Source organism: Carassius auratus, chromosome 14 (assembly GCF_003368295.1).
Source record: "Carassius auratus strain Wakin chromosome 14, ASM336829v1, whole genome shotgun sequence".
Lineage (NCBI taxonomy): Eukaryota > Metazoa > Chordata > Actinopteri > Cypriniformes > Cyprinidae > Carassius > Carassius auratus.
The window spans coordinates 24,621,795-24,648,367 of record NC_039256.1 but is presented as its reverse complement, the minus strand read 5'-3'; the positions used below and the strand labels follow the sequence as shown (position 1 = coordinate 24,648,367).

Sequence of the window (26,573 nt, the reverse complement as noted above, 5' to 3'; positions counted from 1 at the left end):
AAATCCTAAATCTGTCGTTATGAATTTATCTTTACACTTTCAAAGTTGTCAATAAGTAAATTTGGAACCAAAATTACAAATATGGACTGTATATCTAAGCTGCACAACAGCAATACAAATTGCGATATGTAAATCGCAATCACTAGCGATAACTAAATTAATTTAAATACTTTAATTTTTATTTTTATATATTAAAAAAATAAAAATCTAGACTGATGCAGATAGCAGAGAACAGACAGGCCACATCACTGTTAATAGGTGTGTGTGAGTGTGTGTGTGTGTGCGTGTGTGTGTGCACTGATTACATACTACATGATCAACATAACTCTCTCATAGCAAAGTAGTCTAATACATAAAATACAAACCTAGAGACACTAACCTGTCTCAATCTTACTGATTAAGGCAAAATAAGAACAGATAAAACTCATTAGTTCTTTGGTCATGTTGCATGATAAGCATCAGTGAGGTGTTGCTTCACGGATCAGCGAATAACTAAATGCTAAAGATAAGAGTGAGGTGTCTGGTGATATCCATTTCAGAAGCATCGCCTAAGGCTCTGGGCGCCATTCTCTTTGAGGCCTGTCCTTTAGCGACACAAGCCTTTAAATGTAACACTGAATGAAAAAGAGAGGTGGGAAATTTGTCTGCAAGCACCGCTCCTCAGCCGCAATGAAGCCACTAGTTAAAAAAGGTGATGGTGCCATGGGAGAAATGAGCCTTACAATTCAGCATTGCCTGTCTCGCCTCTTTCATTACCCTACATTCTGTTTATAAGACACAGTTAAGCAAACACAATGGGCCGCTGCACAGGCCCTCACATGCATACAAATACCGCACCTGTAATATCAGCCGGTTCCATATATATCATTGTGTATGCATAAACCCTCCATTGGAACGCACCACTGGAATATTTCATGTGAGCATTGAGATGCAAAAAGGAATACATTTCCTGCAAGGGAGCTTTAGATATGTATTAAATTCTTGTGTATTCATATATTCACTCACATCCAATAAAGCATAAATTATCTGTGAGAGACATGTGTATAGAAGTTTAAGGGCCAGATCATGGGCATGTCTCAGGTGGGACTAAGCAGATATTTGACTTTAACAAGGTTTGTCAGGAAAGCCACAAGTCTCAGTTACATCACTGTATGAGTGAAAGAGGGCTAAACTAAGGAAACTATGAGTCTATGTCTGCTGGTCTAGCCTTGGCCAAATATATCATTAGCTTCCCTGATACCTGTGCCAAGTTAGGGATGAAGAGTGCCGCCTAAGTGCCCAGCAACATCTACATGTGAAAACTGGATTCAGTCTTACTACAATTTCTAATTTCTCGAAGGGAACCCATGCTGTTGGTTGTTTATGTCAATGCATGATCATTATTTCCACAAAGAGTGCTGGAGCAGAGAATGCAACTGTGTCAGCAGTGCATTGTGTCTACCCAGCAAAAGAGAGCGATCTGCTCAGCCCCACGCTGATAGATGAGCGCGTCGGACAAGCTTTATTTGATTTAATCCCTACAAACACAGCCGGGTAGGCTTGTAGTTAATAATTCATGCACTTCGAAATCCCTTTTGACTCGTTCGTTCATTAGGGTGTCTGAATAGTGGGTTTATTTGCAATTCCTAGCAAGAAACTCGAAACACCACAGCGTACCTCTCACAAAAAATTTCCTTTTTTGCTGCTCTCTCACATCTCTGGTCCCATGTCATGATGCAACTGATGTGGGCTCCTTCCTGCAGCCATTTAAAGCCTGACAACTGTCTGGTACAAACACAAATATGTGCATTTCAGCAAAGTTGGAAAAGACTGTGTTTACCTATGGCTGCAACACATTACGTAAGTTCCTCATAATGAGTAGACTATGTCAGAATATGGGCTGAGCTTAAAATAACCCTGTTGAAAAGACCAGCAACAATTTCTGTGCTGGACCAGGCCGGTTTTATACAGAATGGAACCGAGAACTGACCATTAACCATTCTCAAACATGCTATTTTCTGCCAACACTGACAAAAAAACAACAAAAAAACACTAAAATACTGCTATTGATCACAACACTGCTAAGGAATTATTTTCAGTAAATCAAAAATGTGTATGACATTTATACGACAATGTGTAGTTAAAAAAGACAAAGTTAATTAGCTAAATTATTCCACTTTTCTATTCGCTTAGCATTTTCTCTTTTTATTTAATATACAAATATTTCATTACATTTATGCAGCCTTTAAAAAGTCTGTAAATGCACTTTTTGAAGAATAGTTTTAAAAGTATTCCTTACTTGTCATACCTATTGAAATTATGTCATCATTTAGTAAGAGACTGTTGTATGAATGTAATATGAAAATATTTCTTCCTCAAAAGTTTTAAAAGGATTAATAATAAAATCTTTATGGAAGTTTGGAAGCATAAAATAAATAGAAAACAATAAAACCAATTTACATCCCTTCTGGCTGGTGAATCAGCAGGATTATTCTGGTGAAGCTTGCTGACCAAACAAAATCTTGCTGGTAAGCATATTCAGGTCACCAGCACATCAGCATCCAAAACAAAACAAATTGTAATAACAAGCAACACTAGGAAGCTAGGCAAAAATAATACGTATCTCCCTTTTTATCCTAAACAACCACAAGGTACTGTAATCATTTCCAACACATTTAATGAAAAAATGTTCTTTTCTTTTGTGGAAAACAAACAACATTTGACAATTGTCTCATATGAAGAAAGTCAAGGATTATCCAAAACTTGACTGCCAACATTTTCTAAATATCATCTTTTATGTTCCACAGAAGAAAAAAAGTCATACAGACCTGGAACAACATCAGGGTGAGCACAGGTTTTTTGCAGAATTATCCCTTTAAATGTCAACAGATGACAAAAGATTCCTGCTGCCCACACATTTAAACATCTAACTTTAATAATTTAAGAAAACGTAAGGACATTTTACTTCCAAAACAAGCAAAAATATCCTTGACGGAATATTCCATTTCCTCTCCCTTTCATAGACTCCACTCTGACGCACAAAGTACATTTAGTACAATGTCAAGTTTGACATGACAGTAGACCCATTAGCAAAAGGGTTTTTAACATTCTAATCTCCGAGCCTAAAACTCTGAGAAAGGACAGCAATTAGCATGCTGTTAGTGCTCAATCAAGCCTTTTTCTGCCTGCTGTTGAGAAGACTGGATGCGGCTTTGAGGATGACTGAAAGGTCACCATGCTCGCCCCTGCCGTTTAGCACTGAGCGTGGAAGAGAGAAGAACTGAACTGGAATGGCCTTCTTTTTTGTTACTTTCAAGTTCTGCACATAAACTTCACAAAACACCCCAATTATGACTGTACAGTGAGTGCAATGATATCACCAAATAGTACTAGCTTTAACTTCAAAATACAGCATGACACAGTTAGTCGCAGCCGTTCAGATGTCTTAATTATTTACAGTCTACACAGACAAAGAGATGCTTTGAGCAGATTTAGGGATGTGGGTTTTGAGTCACACCATCTTAACCCACTCACAGCTGCGCCATCAGAGAGGTGAGAAACATCCAGGCACGTCTGCAGTCAAACATTCCCAGCATGCCTCTGTCCACCCATATACCCCCTCAGCCACATAGCCCCCCGGTCACAGCACATTCACTGCCGTGTGAGTGGACCCCAATGAAGCCAAACATTCTGATGAGAATGACAAAGACAAGCTCTGTTCTGCCCCGCTAGCAAGTCAGTTTGATTTCTTCCTGTCACAGTGCCTGAGAAAGAAAAAAACAGCTAAAATTTCAAGTAAATTATTCATGTTGTGTTGCTCTGAAACGCAATCTACAAAAATCAAGCAGTGATTCAACATTAGGCATAAAACAAATAATGTCAGCTCTACAGTTAACAAAACAGCACAGAGACGAGTGAAAACCTTTACCATAATCCAATAAATTTACCCAAGGAAATATATTATTTGCTTCCAAACTAAAATCAAACATCATTTAATTCTACTAAAATGCCTGCCATTGCATTTTTACAGATGCCAAAGCTTAAATTGAAGGGACATCTGTCTTTCAAAACACGGCCAGCTGAAAAAGTCAGCCACCACTATGCTGGTGCAATATAATCCCAGAGGGTCTTTTGTAGAAGCCACTTAGTATTCAATCCATTTCCATTACGTGTGATGTTGTATGGCTGTGGTCTTCCTTCAGGGCTGGATGATGTCAGAATACTGACGAGTACTGCTACTGCTGTCCATCCAGGGATGATCTTATTACACTGCGCTGCAGGGAAGATGTCTAAACCAATCACAACCTGGTAAATTTGTCCCCAGAGAAAACTTGGGGTCGAGGCTGTAATTAAGAGGCTAAGTATGTAAACACAGCACACTGCATTACATATGGACATACATACAAATGGCATGCAAAACAGCCCAAACTCAATCAACGGTTTCATTAGCGCCTCTGAGACTGGGTGAATTGCAACATGTGGATCTCTAACTGGCACTACTGAGACAAGGTTAATAATCCCCAGAAGACATTGAACATAATAGAAGGCTGATATAATAGAAGGATGAACAAAAGTTGTGATATACCTTATGTTGTGGGATTTGCGTTTGATCTCGTTCCAGCAGAGATTCATGTCGAGGTCAGGGTGCTTGCTCCTCTGCCCCCTGCACTGGGTGGGCAGCTCCTGCCCCTCAGGATCCACCGCCGACTGGCAGGGTACACAGTGGCATCCCGGCCACGAGGGCCGCCCTGCAGCTGAAACACACACAGTTCAAAAGTTAGAGCACTGACATAATCATATGGCAGTGCTTAAGTTAAAATAATGTTTTAATAACTTGTCTTGAGAACTTGTGAAATTAAGGAATTTTAATTTTTAATAATTTTAAGGAAAACATTCCAGGATTTGTCTTTGCATAGGGGACTTCACTGGGAGCCAGTAGGTTGAAGGTCTAAATTTCAGTTTCAGTGCAGCTTCAAATGGCTCTACACAATCCCAGCTGAGAAATAAAGAGTTTCATCTAGTGAAACGATATGTCTTTTTTTTTATGTATATTTCTATACTATTTAACTGCAAATGCTCATCTTGCATTAGCTCGAATTCATGCATTAAATAGTCAATGGTCACACGTGAAACAAAGTCAGACGCCCTTTAGAAAAAATGGGTAAAACAACAATGTTGGACGATTTTGAAGTTGGAGGAGAAAATGACAAAGTTTTTCGCCCTGTCCTACCTTTTTAACTGAAGTACACAGGTGAAGAACTACCCACACGTGAACTTTCCAAATGTGATTACGTAATGCGTGACGTCATGGACACGCATAGCAGAGTTAGTTCATTATTATTTATAAAGCATATATATATACGTTTTTTTTTTTTTTTTTTTTTTTTTTAAACAACAGCTCGTTTCGCTAGATAAGACACTTAGTCCTCGGCTGGGAGGCCTTTGGAGCTGCACTGAAACTGAAATTTGGATCTTCAACCCCTTGGCACCCATTGAAGTCCACTATATGGAGAAAAATACTGGAATTTTTTCATCAAAATCCAAAATCTTTTTTTGACTAAAGAATGAAAGACATGAACATTTGGATGACATGTTGGTGAGTAAATTATCAGGAATTGTTCATTCTGGAAGTGAACTGATCCATTCTAGATCATTTTTAAATAGAAAAACAGTGCAATGGAATACAAAAACATGCTCTGTGTTAACAGCAATGCATTTCAAATCACAAGATTCAATGCAGAGGAATGTTAAAACAGAAACTACAGAGTTCCTGACGACCTAGGCCTTTAGTTTCATTTCTCAAATTTGATTTGCTGAGCGGTGACGCTTTTCTTTGTATGTATAGCTCCACAGTTAGGCTGCCACTCTGTTTGGTGGGAGATATTTACTGACTATTCCTGCAAGTTACATTGACGCGCCAGTAGGTCGTGACGAGTTCTTATTATGAGTAAACGCCTGAATCATTTATCCAACTGATTCATTCCAAAACAATGATTCACTCAGGAACGAAAACAAGTAATAAGCAAGTCATTGAAATGATTAATTCAAGAACACTGATTTATTCAAGAATGAACCCCACTGGTGTGTGTTTGCTTGGTGCTGTTCTTTAATTCTGCTGTGGTAGAGCTGTTTTCATTAGTGGAGCAAATTAGATAAAGTAACTGCGTGTAAAATGTAAGTTAATTTATATTAACTGCTTGTTTATGGAATTGCTGTAGGCTTATAAAAGTAATATCACAGTCACAATGGTTTTCACATCTGAATCACAGCTCTGTTAATATTATAATACCACTCTATATTTTTATGTTGCTGCTTAATTATGGCCTGCTTTTTCATCATACTTCATTATCAATTACCTTTTTACATATAGAGAGATTATAAGTACTGTACAGGAACAATATAAAGAAGAGAAGAGGGAAAAAAATAATGGAAAAAAATGTAAACATCAGCAGCAAGAAGTCCCACTTATCTGTTAAACAAGCTGATTGCCTTTTTTCTTGCCCAATTGAAGTAGATAGGAGCTGTACAGTACTCGAAATGCCTGCTGCCTAGAAATGATCTGCTGGGAGTGATGCCAAGATGGTCGCTGAGTGACCAACCTTGTGTTAAGAGACTTTGTTAGAGGTGACACACAATTACAGGGAGAATAAGAGGTGTGTTTTTGAAAGTGACCTGAACCACATTTGACTCACCCATTAGGCCACATCTACAACACACACATTATTATAATCAGCAATGATCCCTCAACTGTAATGATCCTTCAATTACAACAACAATCAAAAAATGAACAAGCACAGGAACAAACAAATTCCCATAGGAAGCACCTCAGCTGATCCCTGAAGCACTCAGCAGATAAACAGAATATAAGTAATGCCTGAGGGTCACGTAAGCTCGGTTTCTCTCAGCCAGAGCCAGAGCCAAGGCAAAGGTATGGAGGCACAATCTTTTCAGCAAAAGTCTCATGATTAAGGAGCTTTCCTTCAGTCATCAAACCCCTTGTGTCTCGTTCAGTGCAGCTGTCAAACTGCCTATATGTTCCTCTCTGTGCCTTTCATTAGTCCCAGGGAGGGACTAGCCATAGGGAGCACTGGGACTTTCCAGAGGTCTGGCAATGTCAATGTCAAATTTTAGGGATTCATGATACATCAGCTATATTTGAGCAAGATATAAAATAAGCTATATATAACAATTTCATTTACTGATCAATATTACTGATTACCAGCCAATATTCAATATATTTTGGCTGATTTTGTTTTGTATTGTATCTAAATGTGCTGGTTAATTTCCTGGATATTAAAAAAATATTGATTTCAACTTTATTTATAACATTTTCCAAGTGGAAAAGGCACTGATTTAGTGGAATGATCCTGCTGTTTTTACCGTCTATTTGAGCAAATAAATGTAGTCTAGGTGACAGACTTCTTTTAAAAGCATTTTAAAAAACGTACTAATGATAGTAAGTATCAAAATCAAGTTAGCAATAATAATGATCGAATATATAATAAAGATGGCAATAATTTGTATTGTATGCACATGCAGTACCGTGAGTGATTATATAATGTGAGTTATGATGACATATATCCCTGAGTTGTTGTTCAGTCCCATCCCAACCTTGATTAGCCCCATCATCCCACACATCATCTACAGTACTCAAGGCCTCTTCTGGGACCCCTTGCTAACTGACCATGACGACATACTGTCACCTAGTCAGTGCTGCATAATCTCAACAGACATCTGTGCAGAAATAAACATATCCGGCTGTCCGGGCTCATGTGGCCGTGACACATAGCCAAAACAAACAGAACCTGAGATGTATCTCAATGAGAAATTCTGTATGCTACGTTCCCCAGAGCAGGAAGTGAATTAATGCCTCCGCACGGCTCTAACACGTCCCCTCCTCAGGCGGTTCCTCTTAATTCACTCTCTTTTTTCAGTCTTTCTTGAATCTATCTCTCTCTCTCTGTGTGTATTTAATCCACTGTCTGTGATTAATTCTGGTTGTTTATGGATCATCAGATATCTAGATGCGGGTATCAGATACTGTTCAAATTCAAAATGATTAGGAGATGGTGAGGTAGGATCTTTGGTGGAGCGGCGAACAGTTGATTCAATGCAGGATCCGTTTCTGTTTTGTGTTTATGTGCCATTAATAGTCCCTTCTCACACCCTCGCCGCTTGGTGATTTGTGTGTTTGACAAAAATTGTGCTGAATCGGCTCAAAACAAAAACAGTTGCGGAAATGAGCCTCTGGCGAGGACTTACAGAGAGGCTTTCCACCAATCAGAGACGATTGGATGGAACGCGATCCGCTGTCCACTGCCAGGACCCTGCACCACTTCTTCTGGCCCAGGCAGCACAGGGACTGGCATGCCTACAGAAATCCTACACCTCCCACTCATACACAAACATGCACGAATACCGCACACCCACTCTCTGCAGATACGGTTCTGTGGATTTCAAATGCACAGCATAAAATCTATAAAAGGGAGCCTGGGGCTAGTTGTCACACGGGTGAGTTGTCACAAGGGCTTTATCTCAGCAAGTATAATGTTTTGAGTCAATTATCCACTTACATAAATATGTTTTCTCTTGCAGTGGTTTTGTTTGTTGTTTTCCAACAGTTAGTTCAAAAACGTATTGACATAAGAATAATTATAGTGAATTCAATGGTGCAAACTAAAATCTGAATATATTTTTGCTGTTGGGTAAAAAAAAAACTTTTGTCATCATCAGACAAGAGTCTGAGTGAAAGTAGATTTTTAACTGTAGTTTTAATTATAAAATCTGTTGGCCAAAACCATGGTTTGATGTTTTATATGTTGCCTTTTACATGTGTGCTTTTTCAGATAATTGTTTTGCGCATCATAATTGGTTTACTGTTTTTTTAATTATTATTATTTTGTGGAAAAGGCATTAAATTGCCTATAATAACTGATTTAATTACAGGTTCTTAATATGAAAACTAATGCTTATTACCTGAATATTACAACCTAAAATAAAGCTGGCACAATGAAGAACTGTATATTTTCCCTTGGGAAACAAAAGGAGAAATGTTCAAGCTTTTTGTAGGAAAAAATATGCCTAGAGAGAAATCAGCAAAACATAGATAGGAAACCCATACAACATGTACTCTACCATTGAAAAGATTGGAGGCAATAATTATTTTTTTAAAGAAATTAATACATTAATTAAGGAAATGCATATTAAATTGATCAAAAGTAACAGTAAATACATTTATGATGTTACATTGTATATTTCTATTCAAAACAAAGCTGTGTCTATAGACATTTGTTTGATGAATCACTTAATGTATTCCACAATTGTAAGTCACTTTGGATAAAAGCGTCTGCTAAATGAATAAATGTAAATGTAGATGTACATTCACTAAAGTTAAAAGTCTATTACACTGGATCTTTGTTAGAACAAATAAAGGCTCATGATGTAAGTTCTTGTGTAACTTTCTCTTGTATTGCAAGCATTGGTTTGAACCAAGAAGAAAGAGAGACATAATACAGATACACTTGTACATTGTATCTCCAGTTGACTTAGAGGCACACAATATACAGTATTCAAAGGCACAGTCAACGGCAAGCAAGTCTACTGACAAACGATGTGAAGAACGTTTTATACTGACCACTACTGAGCCACAGAAATTTAAGCACCTAGCTTTGCCTTCAAAAACCGACAATTTTCATGTCACTAAAATAAAACACCCAGTTTGTAGCACAAAGCTCTCTCAAATACCTTAGAAGCATGAATGTCAGGTGATCAAAGTCTGTAAAGAAGACAGACAAGTCATGTAACATTTAAAAAAGCCGACCTTGATAATCTGATTCAGGCCTCAGATCACTGTGAAAAACGTCTGCTCTTTGAACTCTACATCGACAAGACAGCGCTAGTTCTTACCTCAGAGTGGAGACCAAAAGCTCTTCCTCTGACAACAGACTGTGCATGCAAGAGCCTGTCTCTCGTTATATACACATATGGATTCTCTCCTTTGTCATCCCCAGTGGGTGAGTTGGGCTTACAGCGATGGTCTGCTGTTTATCTTATGGAAGGAGTGCTCAAATACTGCAGAAGTCCTGCAAACAAAAGCACTATTGTCCCTCACATTCCACATCACACCAACCTGGCTTGTCCACCCACAGGGCCAGGAAAATGCCATGTACACAGTCCAGCAGGCTGCAACTGGCTGCCCGCCTGTCTAAGTGACACTCAACACATGGCAGCTGGCCACTGTCCGCCTCTCTGGCCTAGCCAGAGTCCTCCTGTTGTGCTGGGTATTCCCTACATCTCAAACAAACTCCAACTAACCTCTGTGTATTCATTATTTCCAGTGCCTGGTTTTTAATTAGGGTAAGTACCTGGAAGGACCAAAGGCTAGATGTGAATAGGTTTAGTTGTTGAAGCCTAACTCCAATCCCCCAAATGCCACAGGGATCTAAAATACCTAGAGAATGATATCTGTTAACAATCCCATCCATCCCACTGACAGTTTCTATGATTCATTTGGACAGTTTAACTTTGAAAGAAATTGCTCATGCAAGAAATGCAGCATTTGTTTTCCTAGCACTGACTAGCATTGTATGCTCTCAGTAATGTTAAAAATGATGGCGTTCAAACCTTACTAATTTAAGAAAATGCATTTATTTATACAAATATTGGTGTTTATATTGGTGTCACTGACCTTATCTGGTGAAACATGCCATCAAATTTAATTTCAAATCTACTTATTTTATGTTGAATCTACATTCATTTGGTGATGTAGTGTTTAAATACATTTATGATCTTATATTTTATATTCATGGTTCATGATTAGCCATGGAAAACATTGTGACATTAATGACATTTTTATTGATTCACAGCCTTACTATAACAAATTGAAAGAATAGCAATATACACGTTTTTATTATTATTATTATTATTGTTACTTCAGAGATCACTTGCATTCTTTGAAAATATTTTTTGCAGCATTACAAATGGCTTTAATATTTCAAATGAATAAGAACAAAGAATAAATAAATATGTCTCTGTTACCACAAAATATTAAGCATCACAACTGTTATAAAAATAGCTGTTTTAAATTGTTTCACATTATCGTTGTTTTTACTGTAGTTTTGATCAAATAAAAATTCAGCTTTCTTTAGCATTAAGTAGTGTACATACACAGTGTAGGACAGTAGTGTACATACACAGCTAATTTGTAATGAATGAGAACTGTGAATGGTGACACACTGACAGCTAAACTTGACCTTTTTGTGACACAAAGCCTAGTAGCCAAAATCAGCCAACGAAGGCAGAATCTTAGGTTGCGGTGCAACTTTGGTTACATTTAACGAGGCACAAAATCAGTTTGCCCTGCCCCAGACAAGCTATTATCCCCTCAATGACAAACAGTAATTTTCCATACAAAAACATGCCACATGCACACTTATTTATGGAGGCAGTGCCCTTGTTTTCCACCTCGAAGAGCAGTGTTGGAAATTAGACCTCCATTAACATTAGCAGTCATTATCCCTGGCTATGGTTGGCTCACCGAGATGACAGGCCATTATTCCGGCACTTTAGTAGTGCCACTCTCGTCCCTGTGCATCAGATGAACAATTGATAAGCAAATGTTTTATTCATACGTGTGTACGAGCAGACTTAAGTGCTAAAGGTCTGGCAGTCAAACCCCAGCAGACTACTTATCCATGCCACAGACTGAATGGAACCTGTAGCTGTGCCCCATGCAGGAGACGGTTAGTTGGATTGGGAAAGAAGGTGAAGGCTTTGGTCAGGAGGACTTTACAGCAAACACAATCTTCGAGTCAAAACTTAAATTCTCCAAGCTGGATAGCCTCTCCATTAAACCACATTTCATAACCCTGACACTCTCTGAGAAGCCTTCGGGGAAATGCTCAGAAAACCAAAGTAGGAACCTAATGTAATGTCGACATCGTTATTATGTTTCAAGCATGTTTTCTCAATTTGAGCTGTGCTTCAATGTGTTTGGAAGGTTAGGCTTATTTGCTTGTGTGAGTGCACTGAGAATAAATTTGAATACAGAGATATAAGGCTAGTTTGTTGTAGAGCTCTGGCAGTTTAGTGGAGTGACAAAACACACTTGACGGCAGACAGACAGTTATCATTGCGATGTATTGAAACAATCCAACTTTGCACTTTGTAATATACCAAACAAAAAGGGAAGGGTGAATAACATGGGCAGGCATTTGACAAGCATATTAAAGAAACACAACATAGCCAACAGACTGAAGCTAATGTGTTATGAAGGCGTAAAATTTGTGACTGACTATAAAGAAATCGACACAATCCGGTCAGTGATCACGTCACTGAAACTGTATGCGTAATCTGACTCGGAGTGCACATTGGATCAGAATAATGCATTAAAAATAGAATAACTGGCCATTTTTATAGTCTGGCAGTCTCAGTGCAGTGTCTTTTGATGATATTTGCATCACAATTATAAAGATGATGGAGGTTGTGCGGAAATAATGAGTGGAGGAGATTATGTCTTAACATTTATAAAATAAAAAGACTGTTGAGAAACTGGATGGATGGAAAAATAAGAAAAAAATGCTGTTTTGACATATTTTTACATGTGTCTTAAAGAAAACAAGCCAATTACAGACCATAGAGTCATGTCTCTGACAGGAGTGCTGACAGCTTCTTGTTGCTATGCTAATGTTCTTTGCATGCACAGAACTTTTGTTTGGAAGACATTAGCACATATAATATTGCACGGTATATGGTACACATAAGCATTGCAGTCAGACTGAATTTATTCTGGCATTTCTGCATTAAATCTGAGCATGTAAACATATCTGTTTACCTGACAGATATTGCTCGCTTTGACTGTTTGATGGCCTTTCCATTCCATATGTGAGTGTGTGTGTGTGTGTGTGTGTACTCACAAAGGCTGCATGTATTTATTTGATCAATAGTACAGCACAACAGCAATAAAACAGTGATATATTAGAATATAAAATGAAACTAACAATCATCAGTTTCAAATCATCTGTCAGAAATACTATTACAATACCAATTTTTTTATATATATATATATATATAATAATACTTTTAGTAAGTGAAGGCGCAATAAACTGATCTAAAGTGACAGTAAAGGCATTTATAATGTTAAAGATTTTTTTTTCAAATAAATGCTTTTCTTTTGAACAAAGTTTTCAACTGCTAAACTGGATGTTTAACTGTTGTCAACACTGACCATGAGACATTTTTCTTGAATATGTTGAAGCCCATTATTATGATGTTCACACGGAAACTGCTTCTATGATATTGAGAGCACAGGCTCAAAATGAATTGACATTCAGTACTACATTTGAGTTATTTGACAGTGGATTCCCTGAATACAACTCCCATGAATGCAAAGTTCTCTAATTCTCAAACTGTCTTCAGATCAGTTCCACATCTGCCTAATGAACAGTGGCTGTCTGTCACCCTGCAGAGAGCTGAGCTCTAGAGGCCTTTAATAAGGTTAAGGAGGGGTGGTAACATATGTAGGATTCTGATGAGATTAGTCTGTGCTGTGTAAAACAGATGACAACGCAAACATTGCAGCTCATATCAAAAGAACTAGGTCTCTGCTTCATGTACGACCGCCTAAGAGCAAAACTAAGGGGCAATTAGAGGGAACTCATTTAAGACTTCAATCAAGACAGTTCATGTAGCTCTTTGTCCACTCCGGCTGTAAACTCACATTGGGAAATTGAGAACGGTTTACTGAGCGGTAAAGATATTGAGTGCGAGTGGAGGTAAGTGTGATTAATCTGCTGAATTACACATACACTGATACAAGAATTGGCAGATTGGTTCCCCTGTGACACTCTAACATCTTCTGTCATGGGTTTAATGAATTCGTAAAAGGTTATATGGGGGCTGGCTCAGACTTCCAGCTAAATTCAGGGAATAAAACCTTAGAATAGGAAAATTCAGTTTATATTTAAATTTATTTACATATACAATCACTCAGTCTCTGGAAATGTTTCCCTTCACAGCAGCTCTCATGTATCTTTGCATTTGCACATATTGAGAAAAGACGCTTGAAGAACAATGACTTGGGTCCCACCATGGCAATGAGAGCCATAGACCTAACTCTACCACTTTTTTTAAATTATTATTGTTACACATGAATATTCAATAAAAAAATAAAAATAAAATCTGTCTTTTGAAAACCACTAGAAGAACAGCCGTTTATTTAATTCAGAATATTTAGTTTTTAATATGTTTAAATTACAACATAACACACATGCAGACATTGCTGAAAGCATTGAAGAAATTATCATTTTAGCAGAATATGCAATAAAAATATAAAATAATATTTTTATGATGGTATTTTCTTTTAGCACTAAATTTAAATGTTTCATATTTTTAATCATTACTGCCATGGAGTTTTGGTTTCAGGAGAATGACCCAATGAGATTTGACTGACAGCAGCTGCAGATGGGAAGAGTTTTGTGAATAATAACTAGCAGCAATAATTAAACAAAAAGTGAAAATTCTTTCATTTATCCTCATCTTTGGAAAACACATATGATTTTCTCTGTTCTGCGTAACACAAAAGGTGAATTTTTGAATATTAAAATATTCCTGGCCACTGGGGCTGGCAAGCTTTCAAAATTGATATTCTTCACAAAAAAAAAAAAAAAAAAAAAAAAAAAAAAAACCTTTGTGGAGGAAAGTCATCATGTGGTTTTAGAACAACAAGAGTTGATAATGATAAATTACATAATTTTCCTATTAGATGTAGTATTCTCTTTGAATTTCTTAGAATTCATTTGGATTTAAGAAAAAATATTTAAAAACCACATTAAGATCCGGAAAGTCACACTCCATTTCAATTCTTCTATTTCACTTTTACATCAAGTTCCACAGAAACACTGCATGCTCTTTGGATGGAAAGTTACCTTTAAACTCTGAGCTTAAGAGAGCACATCTGACTGAATTGTCTTGTTTCTAGGCGACAACGAAGCGGCTTCACACAGATTGTGTTTGTATGAACATCCTCTCATATCAGCCCACGTTTCTCTCTCGTCTAATTTCATCTAAGCAAATATGCGTGTGCTGTTTAAACCTAATTAACAAAGATTCATACATTGACACTAAATGTACTCCTCCTCAGCCTCTATGCATGGAAAAATCTGATTAATACACCACTTCAATGATATTCTTAAGGACCACTGATCTGTAAAGCAAAAACTCATCAAGGCTTTATTGATGAGCATTACAATTGATGCTAAATTATTTGTCTCAGTGATGAGTGAATGTGACACAGCAACAATGAATGTTGTGATTAAGCAGCCTACATCCATAGATCCAGATTGTTGTTGGATATACATATTCACACATACGGGTGTCCAGCACCTAAACACACACACTCCAAAGTCACGGCTGCCGCCGCGAATAATAAGGAGAGCTGAGGCAGATCGGAATACGGCTCATTTGAAATCTGGGAATCTCATTAAAAGTGAGAGAAAAGGATTTTGACAGCCTTCTCTGTGACATCTCACCCTCTCCTGCTTGTCCATGTGGGCTGCCCTGCCATCCGTGTCACTTCCTGTTTGCAGAATTAGTCACTGAAATTCTATGAGACAGGAGTCAGGTTGACAGCTTGTTGTTAAATAAAAAGCCAGCCATAAATTTTTAAACCCCCCAGATTTTTTTTTTTTTTGTATAGTCCACCCACCCAAACTTCAGTCGTAATGGAGGTTCTAGCCGAGCTGAAATGCTTCCTAAATAATTTTGACTCAGTTGGAGAAGTAAGAGGAAAATCATTGGTGATCATATATGACAAGATCCATTCACGAGCGCAGACATTACCTTGTTTTCAAGGTCTTTGTAGACCCAAACAGCATTACAAAGACTAAAAATAAAGGGTTTTAGATTCAGAAACATAATGAAGATCAATAAAAAGCATCATCTTACTTTGTTTAACATCGATATTATCATATGAGCCGTTTTCCATCCTCATTTAATTTGCAAGCAAAGCCAAATCAACCAAAAATCTGATTAAGATATTTACATAAATGAGACAAACAGAGCAGCAGGCAGAACTGTGTGTGTTTGTGAATGAGAGAGAGACTGCAATAAAAAGCGGGACAGAGAGAGCCAGCAGCATCTTTCTCACCTCTGCCATGAAAGCATTGGAAAGTGCCAATCACTTGAGTCACAAAGCATGGAAATAGAGAGAAATAGAGAGCCACGGAGCGGACGAGGCCTTGCCTGGACTCAGTAGGGGGTTGATGTATCAAACCAGTTTCCGTTGCCATTCTCAAAACTGAACAATCACTTAACAGCAGCCGGGTTCAGGTCCTCAGCCTCATTTTGCTTAAGAGAGCACTGAATAAAGCAGGTCTGAAGCTTGTATTTCACAGGCGAAATTGGCCTGTGCCAAGAACACGGAGCACTCGCACAGGAGGGGGTCTGGTCTCACTGTCTGCTCTGAAAGTACAACTCATTTCTGAATTTTTTGCTGGCTTTTTAAAGTGAGAGCAGAAGAGAAATAAAACACAAAGAAGTAAATGCTTCAACACATGTATATATTTGAGCAAATGTCTCTGTAGAAGCAGGTCTATTCTAACTCTGTGTCTATTTCTCAAGCATAAGGAAGATATCACTAATGAGCAAGAGATTTTTCCCACCCCCATGAAAATGTTTTCTTTGCTTTTTAAATGAGCTATGAATTCTGGGCCCAAGGAAATGAAAGATTAAGTACTCAGCTTCAGAGGTCAACGGAGGCCACATAAACTGCGTTTCAGCCTTCTGCATCTGTTGCTTTGATTCTATGTAGCATATGTATATGTTCTCAGCGAACGCCCACATTGTTTCAAAAAAGGTCAGTTTCCTTATTCATGCATTCAGTATCATATGTGTTACATCAAAAAATATGTACATGTACATGAATGCTTGCGTTAAATAACCAGGAAGTGGTTCCATAAGTCTATGAATTTTCTGTAACTGGTTTGAGAGATTAGCGCTTGTGAAAAATAATTAACATTGTCATTCAAAATGATATTACATTGGGAAAAAAATAAAATAAATGGTGCTGAATAAATTTCATGCTTTCATGCTTTTAAAAGTCGTGGGTTATTAATCATTTTTAATGAAAATGAAAAATGAAAATGATCTTGTGCTTACCAAGGCTTTATTTTTGTTTTTATCAAATAATTTTATAATATTGTGAAAGATCACTTTTTTTTTTTTTTTTTTTTTTTTTACTGTTTTCTATTTTTATAATCTAAAATGTAATTTATTGTGATGGCAAATCTGTATTTTCAGCAGCCATTACTCTAGTCTACAATGTCACATTATCCTTCATAAATCATTGTAATATGCTGATTTGGTGTTAAAGAAACATTTCTTGTTATTATCAATGTATCATTGAATACTGTATGTCTGTCTGTCTCTCCCTAACAATATGAAAGTCTTTAATGCCACATTTAATGTATCCCTACTAAATAAAAATATAAATCTTTTTAACAGTAGTCTGTATTCATAAATAGGCATGTTGGGGTCATAAAGCCTAATACAGTAGGTCAAATGAGGTGTGTGGGCACCTGTTGAATAAGGTGGAAATATATGAACACATTCCACAACATAAAAAAATACTTGATTATACACTAGCTTAAATAGAACAAAGTGTCCATATACTGTTTCTGGCAACAGTTATGAGTCCAGAGAAGGTGGGTGCTGATGTGGGCCGTGTAAACTTATTCTAAGGAATGGTGGCCTTTTGGATACACAGCGTGGGCAGAAACAAATGAGAGAGTGCAGCTCGCATGACATTTTACCGCAGCGAGTCACATCCCTTACTGTGAGGATCTAATAAAAAAAAAAAATACAACTTTTATTACTTTGCATGCCTGTAAAATGAACAATAGCATCATTTCAGAGAGACTGAAGGCTGTGCTATTTTTCATGGTGGATTGCAATGATATTGGAGACTCATGATAAGGTAATGATATTTTGCATTGCAAAATGGCATTGTAAGACAGCTGTTTCATGAGTTAATTAAATGAGGAAGACTGCCTACAAGAGGGGCCGTGCGAACAGAATGAGAACAAACAATGTTCTTAAGTGAAATGTTAGGCTAGATTCAAGAAAATGTTGTTATAGACAAACATAAAACATATGTAAATACTCTGTTAGCGAGGTACGTGTTCAGATTGGATAGATGAAGCCTGTCATTGTTCTGTTAACATCTTCACAGGAATAAACACATAACACATTGAACGATGAGTTTAAGTCTGAAGTAAAAAAATAAAATAAAAAAAAGTCCCATTACTTTCAGATCTATTTACACACCAAAGCTAAATGTAAACCAGGGTTGTACGGAACTAAATAAACGAATCATTCAAAAGTGAAATACCTATACACACACATACATTTGGGATCGGTAGTCTGTTTTTTTAAGGAAATGATTACTAATCTTTTTCGGCAAGAATGCATTGAATTGATCAAAAGTGATAGTAAAGACATTTATAATGTTACTAAAGATTTTTATTTTCAAATAAATGTTTTGAATACAAAGATTCTATTCATCAAATCCAAAATCTTGAACAAAAGTATTGAGATTTCTTTCAAAACATAAAAAAATCATAACCTTTAAACGGTAGTGCAGAAATATCTCTATATTCAGTATGAGCTTCTGTTTTGGGAACAATCTTTTGCTTTTGGCTAAATGGTTTCAGATAATCTGAGTGAAGTTGCTACTGCAAAGCAATGAAAATCTGAAAGAAATGTTTAATCAAGGGTGTTGGAGTGTCATTTTTCAAGATTGTTTCAGCTCAGTTTATGAAATTCCATGGACTCAGAGGGAATCTGAGCTAATTAGAATTGTATCACATTTTCCGCGGCACTGTGCATGCAGCTTGTGCTGACTTCATCGCTATCCTTTGGGTTTTCCATTCATCTGTGTCTCTCTCCTGCAGCGGTCTGATTTAATGAGACTGACCACATTTTGACATAGACACAATTTTGAATATCAAATGCTGAGTATACACTCATTTCAAAATCAGGCATCTTCTGGATGAAAAAAGAGAAAAGTCATGGAGCATTTCAAAATACTTTAAATTTAAGTTGACATCTTCCCTTCAGCACTTTTAACACTAGTTGTCTGAATTACAAATTGTCAGATTTGTATGCTGTGCTATGTGCACTGGGTTTACATTACATATGGGACTGCTTTTAACAAAAAACTGAATTTAGATATTAAAAAACAGCCAGTGGAAATTGGTCTCAAGGCTCAGGTTTTGCAGTTGGAGATGCTCGTGACATGAAAACAGGATGCAGAATTAAAATAAAACCGAGCAGGAAAACTTTTGTTGCCTGAGGTGAAACACAAGGTGGGAACTGAGGGATGGTAAACAAAGAACTGAAAGATATCCGTTCTTGCATTCTCATCCTCATTTCTTCTGTTGAAACATGAAGAAAGAGAGAGACAGAAACTGCCAGCTGTAGCCTAAAAAAGTGTCAGTGTGATATATCGTGACTGCGTTGGTGGAAATTTTTAATTACCCGCTGTAACCTTTGTGTCACTAAGATATATCTAATCCAGCCTTGAACAAAGCTGCATTCTCTTGTTAGAGTAAATGAAAAAGACAAAGTTAATTTAAGTATGGCATTTGGAGAGGGGGGAATGAGAATGCGAGAGATATAAGTGCAGAACAAACTTTGAAGTAGCAAAGCTTTCCCCGCTTGCATGCTGCCCCTCCGGAGCAAGGGTTAGTGTGAGTGACTTTGAAGATCACAACGATGCCAGAACAGTCTGTATGAGCCTCGCCAGCTACAATGGAAGAGAAGAGCACTTTCTCTCTCTCCTTCTGTCTCCTCCTTTCATTCTGTCCCTCTACCATCAGGCTCGCTCTCTGCATCCCTCACCATCGGCAGGGCACGACTTCTTTTCATAACTTCACAACTTCTTTTCTTGCCTCACACAGAGTAGGCTACCACACGGCCTGCCCGATAACTTTAATTCTACAAAGGCAAAACCCTGGGACAGTTCAGTTCAGAAGTTCAGTTTGGTGCTTTACAGGAAAAAGTCCATTCTTCCATTATTTAATCACCCTCAATGTGTTCTGAACCCATTTGAATTTTCTGAATTCTCACAAAAGGTGAATTTAAGAGTATACGGACCACTTTTTTATTTAATGTAATGAAAAAGTTCCACAATTACAAATAAAATACACCATAAAGGTATAAAAGTGATCGATACAACTCTGTGTTGCACTGTATTCCACATTTTCTGAAGCTGTAAGACCCAATTTGAATGAAAATCCACTTCCACTTTAATTTGAGCGATCACAAGAGAAGAGAAGTAGCCATGACCAACTGTGACCCTGGACCACAAAACCAGTCATAATAGCCAACAATACATTGTATGGGTCAAAATTATAGATTTTTTTTTTTTTTCTTTTTTTTTTTTATAAAGATCATGTTCCATATATTTTGTAAATTTCCTACATTAAATATATCAAAATTTTAATTTTGATTAGTAATATGCATTGCTAAGAACTTCATTTGGATTCATTTGGATTTTTTGCACCCTCAGATTACATATTTTCAAATAGTTGTATCTCTGCCAAATATTGTCCTATCCTAATACATCATTGCTAAGCTTATTTATTTAGCTTTCAAATGACATATAAATCTAAATAAAAATAAAAAAATAATAACCTTATGACTGGTTTTGTAGTCCAGAGTCACAATTCAATGTTTTGAGTTTAATCTTTTCAAGGAATTGTTCAATTCAGTTCATTGCATTTCCCAAAAACACCAGAAGCCAAATCGGATTGTAATGAACTGACTGAATGATCTGGTTGTTCGCCTAAAGGGCTTTTTCACACTAAAATAAAATTATGTCATTACTTACTCTCTTGTCACTCCATTGACTTCCATTGTATTCACAAAACCACATTTCCCAGATATTCCACAGTATAAATAAAAGTTTGGAACAACATTAGTAAATAGGAGTAAAAAGTTTGGGGTGAACTGTTCCTTTAAAGTTAACAACTTCACAAGATTAGAACTTATACTTTGGTCTGTTTGTCACATAAAGGTATTGCATGACTTCAAAAGACAGAAAATATAAAGCACATGCCATACAGACTACCTTTAGGTGCTTTAAGGTCCCTTTTTGAAGCTTGAAAGCTCCACACAACATTCATTCTAAATGCATAAAAAATGTCTGAGCTCGGAAAGTGCTGTGTATTGAATACGAGTATTGTTTGCTGGTTATATGAAAGAAAAATAAATTGTATTGGTAACAGTTTTGATAGCTACTTACAGTAGTCACATGTTCTTAGCGTCTGCAAACATAAGCATGTGGTAAATTCTCTGCATGTTAAACCTTTATTCATTCAAAAACTAAAGTTCCAGGTCATATTTTCTCCTTAAAAAAGGGATATAATTTAAATTAAGAAGTGCCTAGTCTTTGCTTCCTCTTTATTAAACCACATGGGTATAACAGCTACTACAGGAAGTGTCCCAGCTGATTGCAGAAGCTGCATGTGATAAAAAGCCAGAAGAGCTTACATACATTGATGTTTGTCAGGAGAATTCACATCTCCCAGCTCCAATCCCCTAGCGAGCCTCCTAGAGCTTTATGATTCAATACACCGATTGCACTATGTCAGAATTCCCTAAAAAAAAAAAAAGGTTCCTCAAGGGTAAACACGTTCTTTTCTCTATCATTGGGCCTGAGGCGGACCTGTCTAAAAGAACACAGTTTACATAAACAGCTCTATCTTGGATATGTCCTCAATGGAAGTAGCCAGAAGTGGGCTTGCTTTGAGCAGCAGCGCTGGATGCTACACTTCCGTTCCCCAGTGTTTGCAGGTCTCGGGTGGGCACAGCTGACAGTGACCGGTCACGGCATGCTGCCTGGCACCATTACGGGAAGCCATCACACAGCAGCATGATGGGAATTATTTATGGCCCAGAGGACGATGGCAAAAACTGGAGCTTGCCCTCTGGGTGCAGTGTGACAGGCTGCTAAATCACCATCCTTCTGCAGCATCTAACGCTAGCGTAGCGCCGCAGAGCTCGGAAACTCTGCCACGCCATCCACAGTCGAGTGAATTACCACCCCCAAGAGAAAATACCATGATGAATTCATTCATTAGGGTGCTGTATACCTGATAAAACCCCCGAGGCCACGCGTAGACCCCTCGCAAATAACAGGCAATGGCCCACATTTCAGTCGAGCCTGTCAATGCGAAAAGATCGCTAGGTTAAAAAATCACCATGAGACTGTATTAACTTGTTTGTTCAATTTCCAGAAACCACATAAGTTCTTCAGCCACCCATCAGCGTGAACGGGTAGAGCTCGGTGTAATTTATATGCCGCCATTCATGTGTGGGACATTATCCCTCATGGGGGGAACTAAATTTTGCAGCCTTCCGTCTGCTGACAGAGTGAAGTGGGAAATGGTGAAGAAATTTAGATAATATTACAGCGCTTGATCAATTTAGATGCAATTTTTCATCGGTTCGTGGCTCTCCTGTGGAAATAACATTTCAAGAAAAGCATCACACCATGGATGAGCTGCTATTTACGAGTATTTGTGTTGATAATGTGTATAAGGTACGTGACATTAGAGAGTCCCCTCTCCACTAGAGTAGCACTCGTGAATGATTTATTTCTCCTTTAGCATGGTCTATTTACTGCTACTCCTAGATTCCAGCTAGCAGCTATGCGACTAGTAATTAAACATCCTGGTTCTTTGATAAATTAACGTGACTAAGTTTTGTGGGGTCATTTAATACGTCAACAACTATCCCGACTGTATTTTGCAACTCGTATATACGTGACGGCTCTTAAAATACTCAACCTCACTCAAGAGTCTCCTCTGAATATTCAGCTGTTCCAGAAACAAATCAGCAAAAAATAATTAAGGGGTTCAATCAAGCGAATAATTACATTGATTGATTCAAATGAGAGCACACTGACACTTCAGAATCACGAAAGAAATACAAGGATGCTTAGGAACAAGTTAATGAAAAGACAAGGTGCTCAGCCAAAAAAATGGCATCACATGGAAAGGCCACATTAAATAGCTCCTAACCCCTGGCGGGGATGTGCGCTAAGCCAAAATAAGGCTTGGTCTGCACCCAGCCTCAGCAGTTTGTGGAGAGGATTAATTCAATCGTAATTAAGGGTTTGGTTGTGGCTTCTCTTGAAGTAGTAGTGGCTGCGCTTTCTCTTCCTGAGTGGGATGAATTAGCCTGAGGCTCAGATGACACTCTACAACCCTTGGCTGTGACCTAGCACTGAAAAGCCCAGTGTGATGCAACAGTATATTTTAAAAGACTCTTAATACATATGTAAGAACAGTTTCTAAATATCTGCATATCTAGCTTTGACATGACCCAACATAAGGCATATGTTAATTCGTAAAATAATAATAAGAACTTATATTTACGCAAATATATGTGCAAAATAAACTGTTGCGGAGGAATTTTTATATCATCCCGAAAGGATTACTTTTGAAATAATGACCAGCAAGGACAATGGCAAAATATACAGTAAATACAGATAAAAATGATAAAAATGTGTCATTATTCAAAAATATTTTGACATGAGAATGCTACGAATGATCATCATAAAGAACTGCAGAGTTCTCTGTAAATAAACAATAATATTGTGCAAGGTGTGCACGTGCAATGCTTAATTATATTAAGATGATACATTTTGCTTTAGTATGTCAGTAAGAAATGTCAATAGGAAATAACAAATGAAGTGAAAATGAATCTAATAAACTGCATAAAAAAAAAAAAAAAAAAAAAAAAACATGAGTTTCCGACAAAATCAGTATTGCTTCTGGTCGGTTTTGAAATGCCAATTTTTTATCTTATGCAAAAAGTTACTAGGTCATGTTTTCTTGCTGTTTTTCTAAACCGCGACAAGCACCAGTCTCCCTTTTTTGCAGAATGCAATATATCCGCTCAACCAATTACAGCGCACCATTCCACGCACTCTAGACAGTAATGGCGGCGCTTTGAATACACTCCACATATTAATTTTACTCCTCTAATTTGTACTTTGTGATCTACATACAAGGGCTGCATGATAAATCACATGTGATTGTTATCCGCATCTCATCAGTAAAGCCGATTCTGTGATTAATAGTACCGGTAAATCTCCTACATGTGCTTTCAGATGGAGCGACATTTAATACACAGAGCCGTCAATCACTGAAAAGCGTCGCTATATTGTGTTCATTAGATGAATCGCATTCGATTATGAACGTCATATTGCGTGGCCTGTCAGTGTTAGTGTTTTTATTAATGCCATTTATGTTTTTGTTAATAGATTAATGCATTTTTGGAAGTTGAATGTAAGGCAAATCTAATTTTGGCATTTCTGTGGTCTAATGTGATGTTGTTCATGTTCTTGTTCATAATGAAATGTTATTTTATTGCTGTAATTAATTTATATCATTAACAAGATAACCCGTTGAATTCATTTCGGAAGCAATGACTGATGAATGTATTTTTAGTTCAGTGCCTGAATATGAGTATTAATTATGATATGATTAGTATTGACCAAGTTCATAGCCTGTCGTATGTGGATCAATTTACTATGTTGTGTATTTTCATCAGTTTAAATATGAAAAATAACTTTCAAATTGATTCAATGGATTTATTGCATTTTGAGAAAAAAAAGTATTATGGATTTATTGCATTTTGGGGGAAAAAAAATATAAAATGTAATAATAAAACCTAGATTTAAATTTTTTATGTTATTATAACCTAAAGTTGCTATGTGAAAGTTTGAAAAAGAAAATAGTGGGCCACTTTCATGGTAAAGAAAACACATTTTTACTCAAATTAATCAAAATGGATTTTGTGCGTTTTGGAACCAAACTCTTCAAACAGATTTCCAACCAAGTCTAAAATTTTGCACAGTACTGTATAAATAAAGAATATGTATTTAATATTTATTCATATACTACATTGTAAAAATGATGTCTTGAAGTTGTAAAAAAAAAAATATTATGGGTGTATATGTTCCAAAAATAATAATAATAATTGTAATTACTTGTGAAAAATAGCAATATAAAATATTCTTACTGAAAACGGTTTCAAAGTAACAATTACACCAAATTAGTTTTCAGCCTGTTTGTGCTTTGGCAGTGCTAGTTACAGCTGTTCACAAATAGAAGTGCAATACAAATGCAATTGTCTAGAAATTATAGTGTTGTTTAAAACTGTAAACCCATTTGATTACTATGACCCATGGCCAGCTCTGAATGACTGTCACAGTGCTTTGGTTATACTGCAGTTCTGCAGGTTTAGCTGTGGATTATAACAATCTAAAGAGACATGCCAGCTAATTAATGTGACACAGTAAAGACTCATTTTCTTTTGCAAGTTAAATGTGTCACAGCACCACAGTAGGGGTCAATAAAGAAGCTCAATTTGTATAATCATAAGGCCTGTTTTCCCATGCTGTAACACCTTTCTAACTTGTTGCTACAGGGTCAAAGACTTTCTTTGAAAACTAAATTAGGTTTGCATCAGCTGTAGAATCATCAGGATTGACAGAGTGGAAAATTGAGTAAAGAGACCTAGTTATGGATGCATGAAATTATGTTCAAACACTCAAGCTTGATAGACATGAACGCGAGTCTCCTTGTCATTACGTTATAATTAGGCTGCATACTGATCAGGAATCATACCATCACTCTGATCAAATCATATTTGACCAGTAAAGATTAACTCCATTTTTTTATTTTCTTATTTTACTATGTGAATGCACAATTTGGATGTCAGGAGGAAAAAATGCAAATGAATTTGGGTAAATCTGCCATCAAAAAATGGAGGCAAATGTCGGGCAAGAAGTAGAGCAAGCATCTGTCTTCAACCAAGAAAATGTCATGTCCTGTTAATCTAATCTGAATGCCTGCCCACTGACGTGCATTTAATTGCACACAAGCGCATCCAGCTTGACTTTTGCTTGATTTCACCCTGACATACACAGACACACTTGCTGCAGAGTATTCTTTGACAAATTGCTTAGTGGGTGCCCACTTTAGAGATCTACAGATAGCAGTACAAATATACCTTAACAGAATGTCAATGAACCAACTCATGTCAACCCCTTATGTGTCAACAGAAACACCTACTATTCATTACACTGTATACAAATAAACAAATCTTCCTCCCACATGCAAGATAAAAGCTTATCAGTGTCAGATTGAGCAAAGTATCTTGAACCCCATGCTGACACAGGTAGGGAAAAATTCGAGCATCTCCAGGTCTGCAGGCTGCCACCTTATGTCTCTCTACGTCAGACACACACACACACACACACAGCCACATAGTGTGTGGAAGGGCAGCATACGGGCAGCACTGACGCCACATTAGCTCAGCTTCACTAGAGGAACAGGGGGGAGACATTCACAGAGAACAACCAACAAACAAACAAAAAAAAAGAAAAACGTGATTAGAAACGGGATGGGGGATGTGAGTACTGTTGATGAGTGAAAGTAGAACAGAAACAATGTGACGGGACGTGTTTGATTAACACGTACTTGTTTTGACAGTCATACAAAGAATGAACGTCTCACAAAAAA

The 26,573-nt window shown here is 37.2% G+C and overlaps 1 protein-coding gene across 5 annotated transcripts in view; it reads right to left on the bottom strand.

Annotated features, from left to right (window-relative positions):
* Nucleotides 1–26,573, bottom strand: part of LOC113114112 (dystrophin-related protein 2-like) — a 131,961-nt gene that overhangs the window by 55,871 nt on the left and 49,517 nt on the right. For 4 of the 5 annotated variants that reach the window (XM_026280860.1, XM_026280859.1, XM_026280861.1 and 1 more), the window contains one exon: nt 4,565–4,733. In XM_026280860.1, the coding sequence (XP_026136645.1) occupies nt 4,565–4,733 (169 nt within the window). Of the gene's footprint in view, nt 1–4,564; nt 4,734–9,885; nt 10,039–26,573 lie in introns of those variants that run through there. The other variant, XM_026280863.1, reaches the window with a different exon arrangement.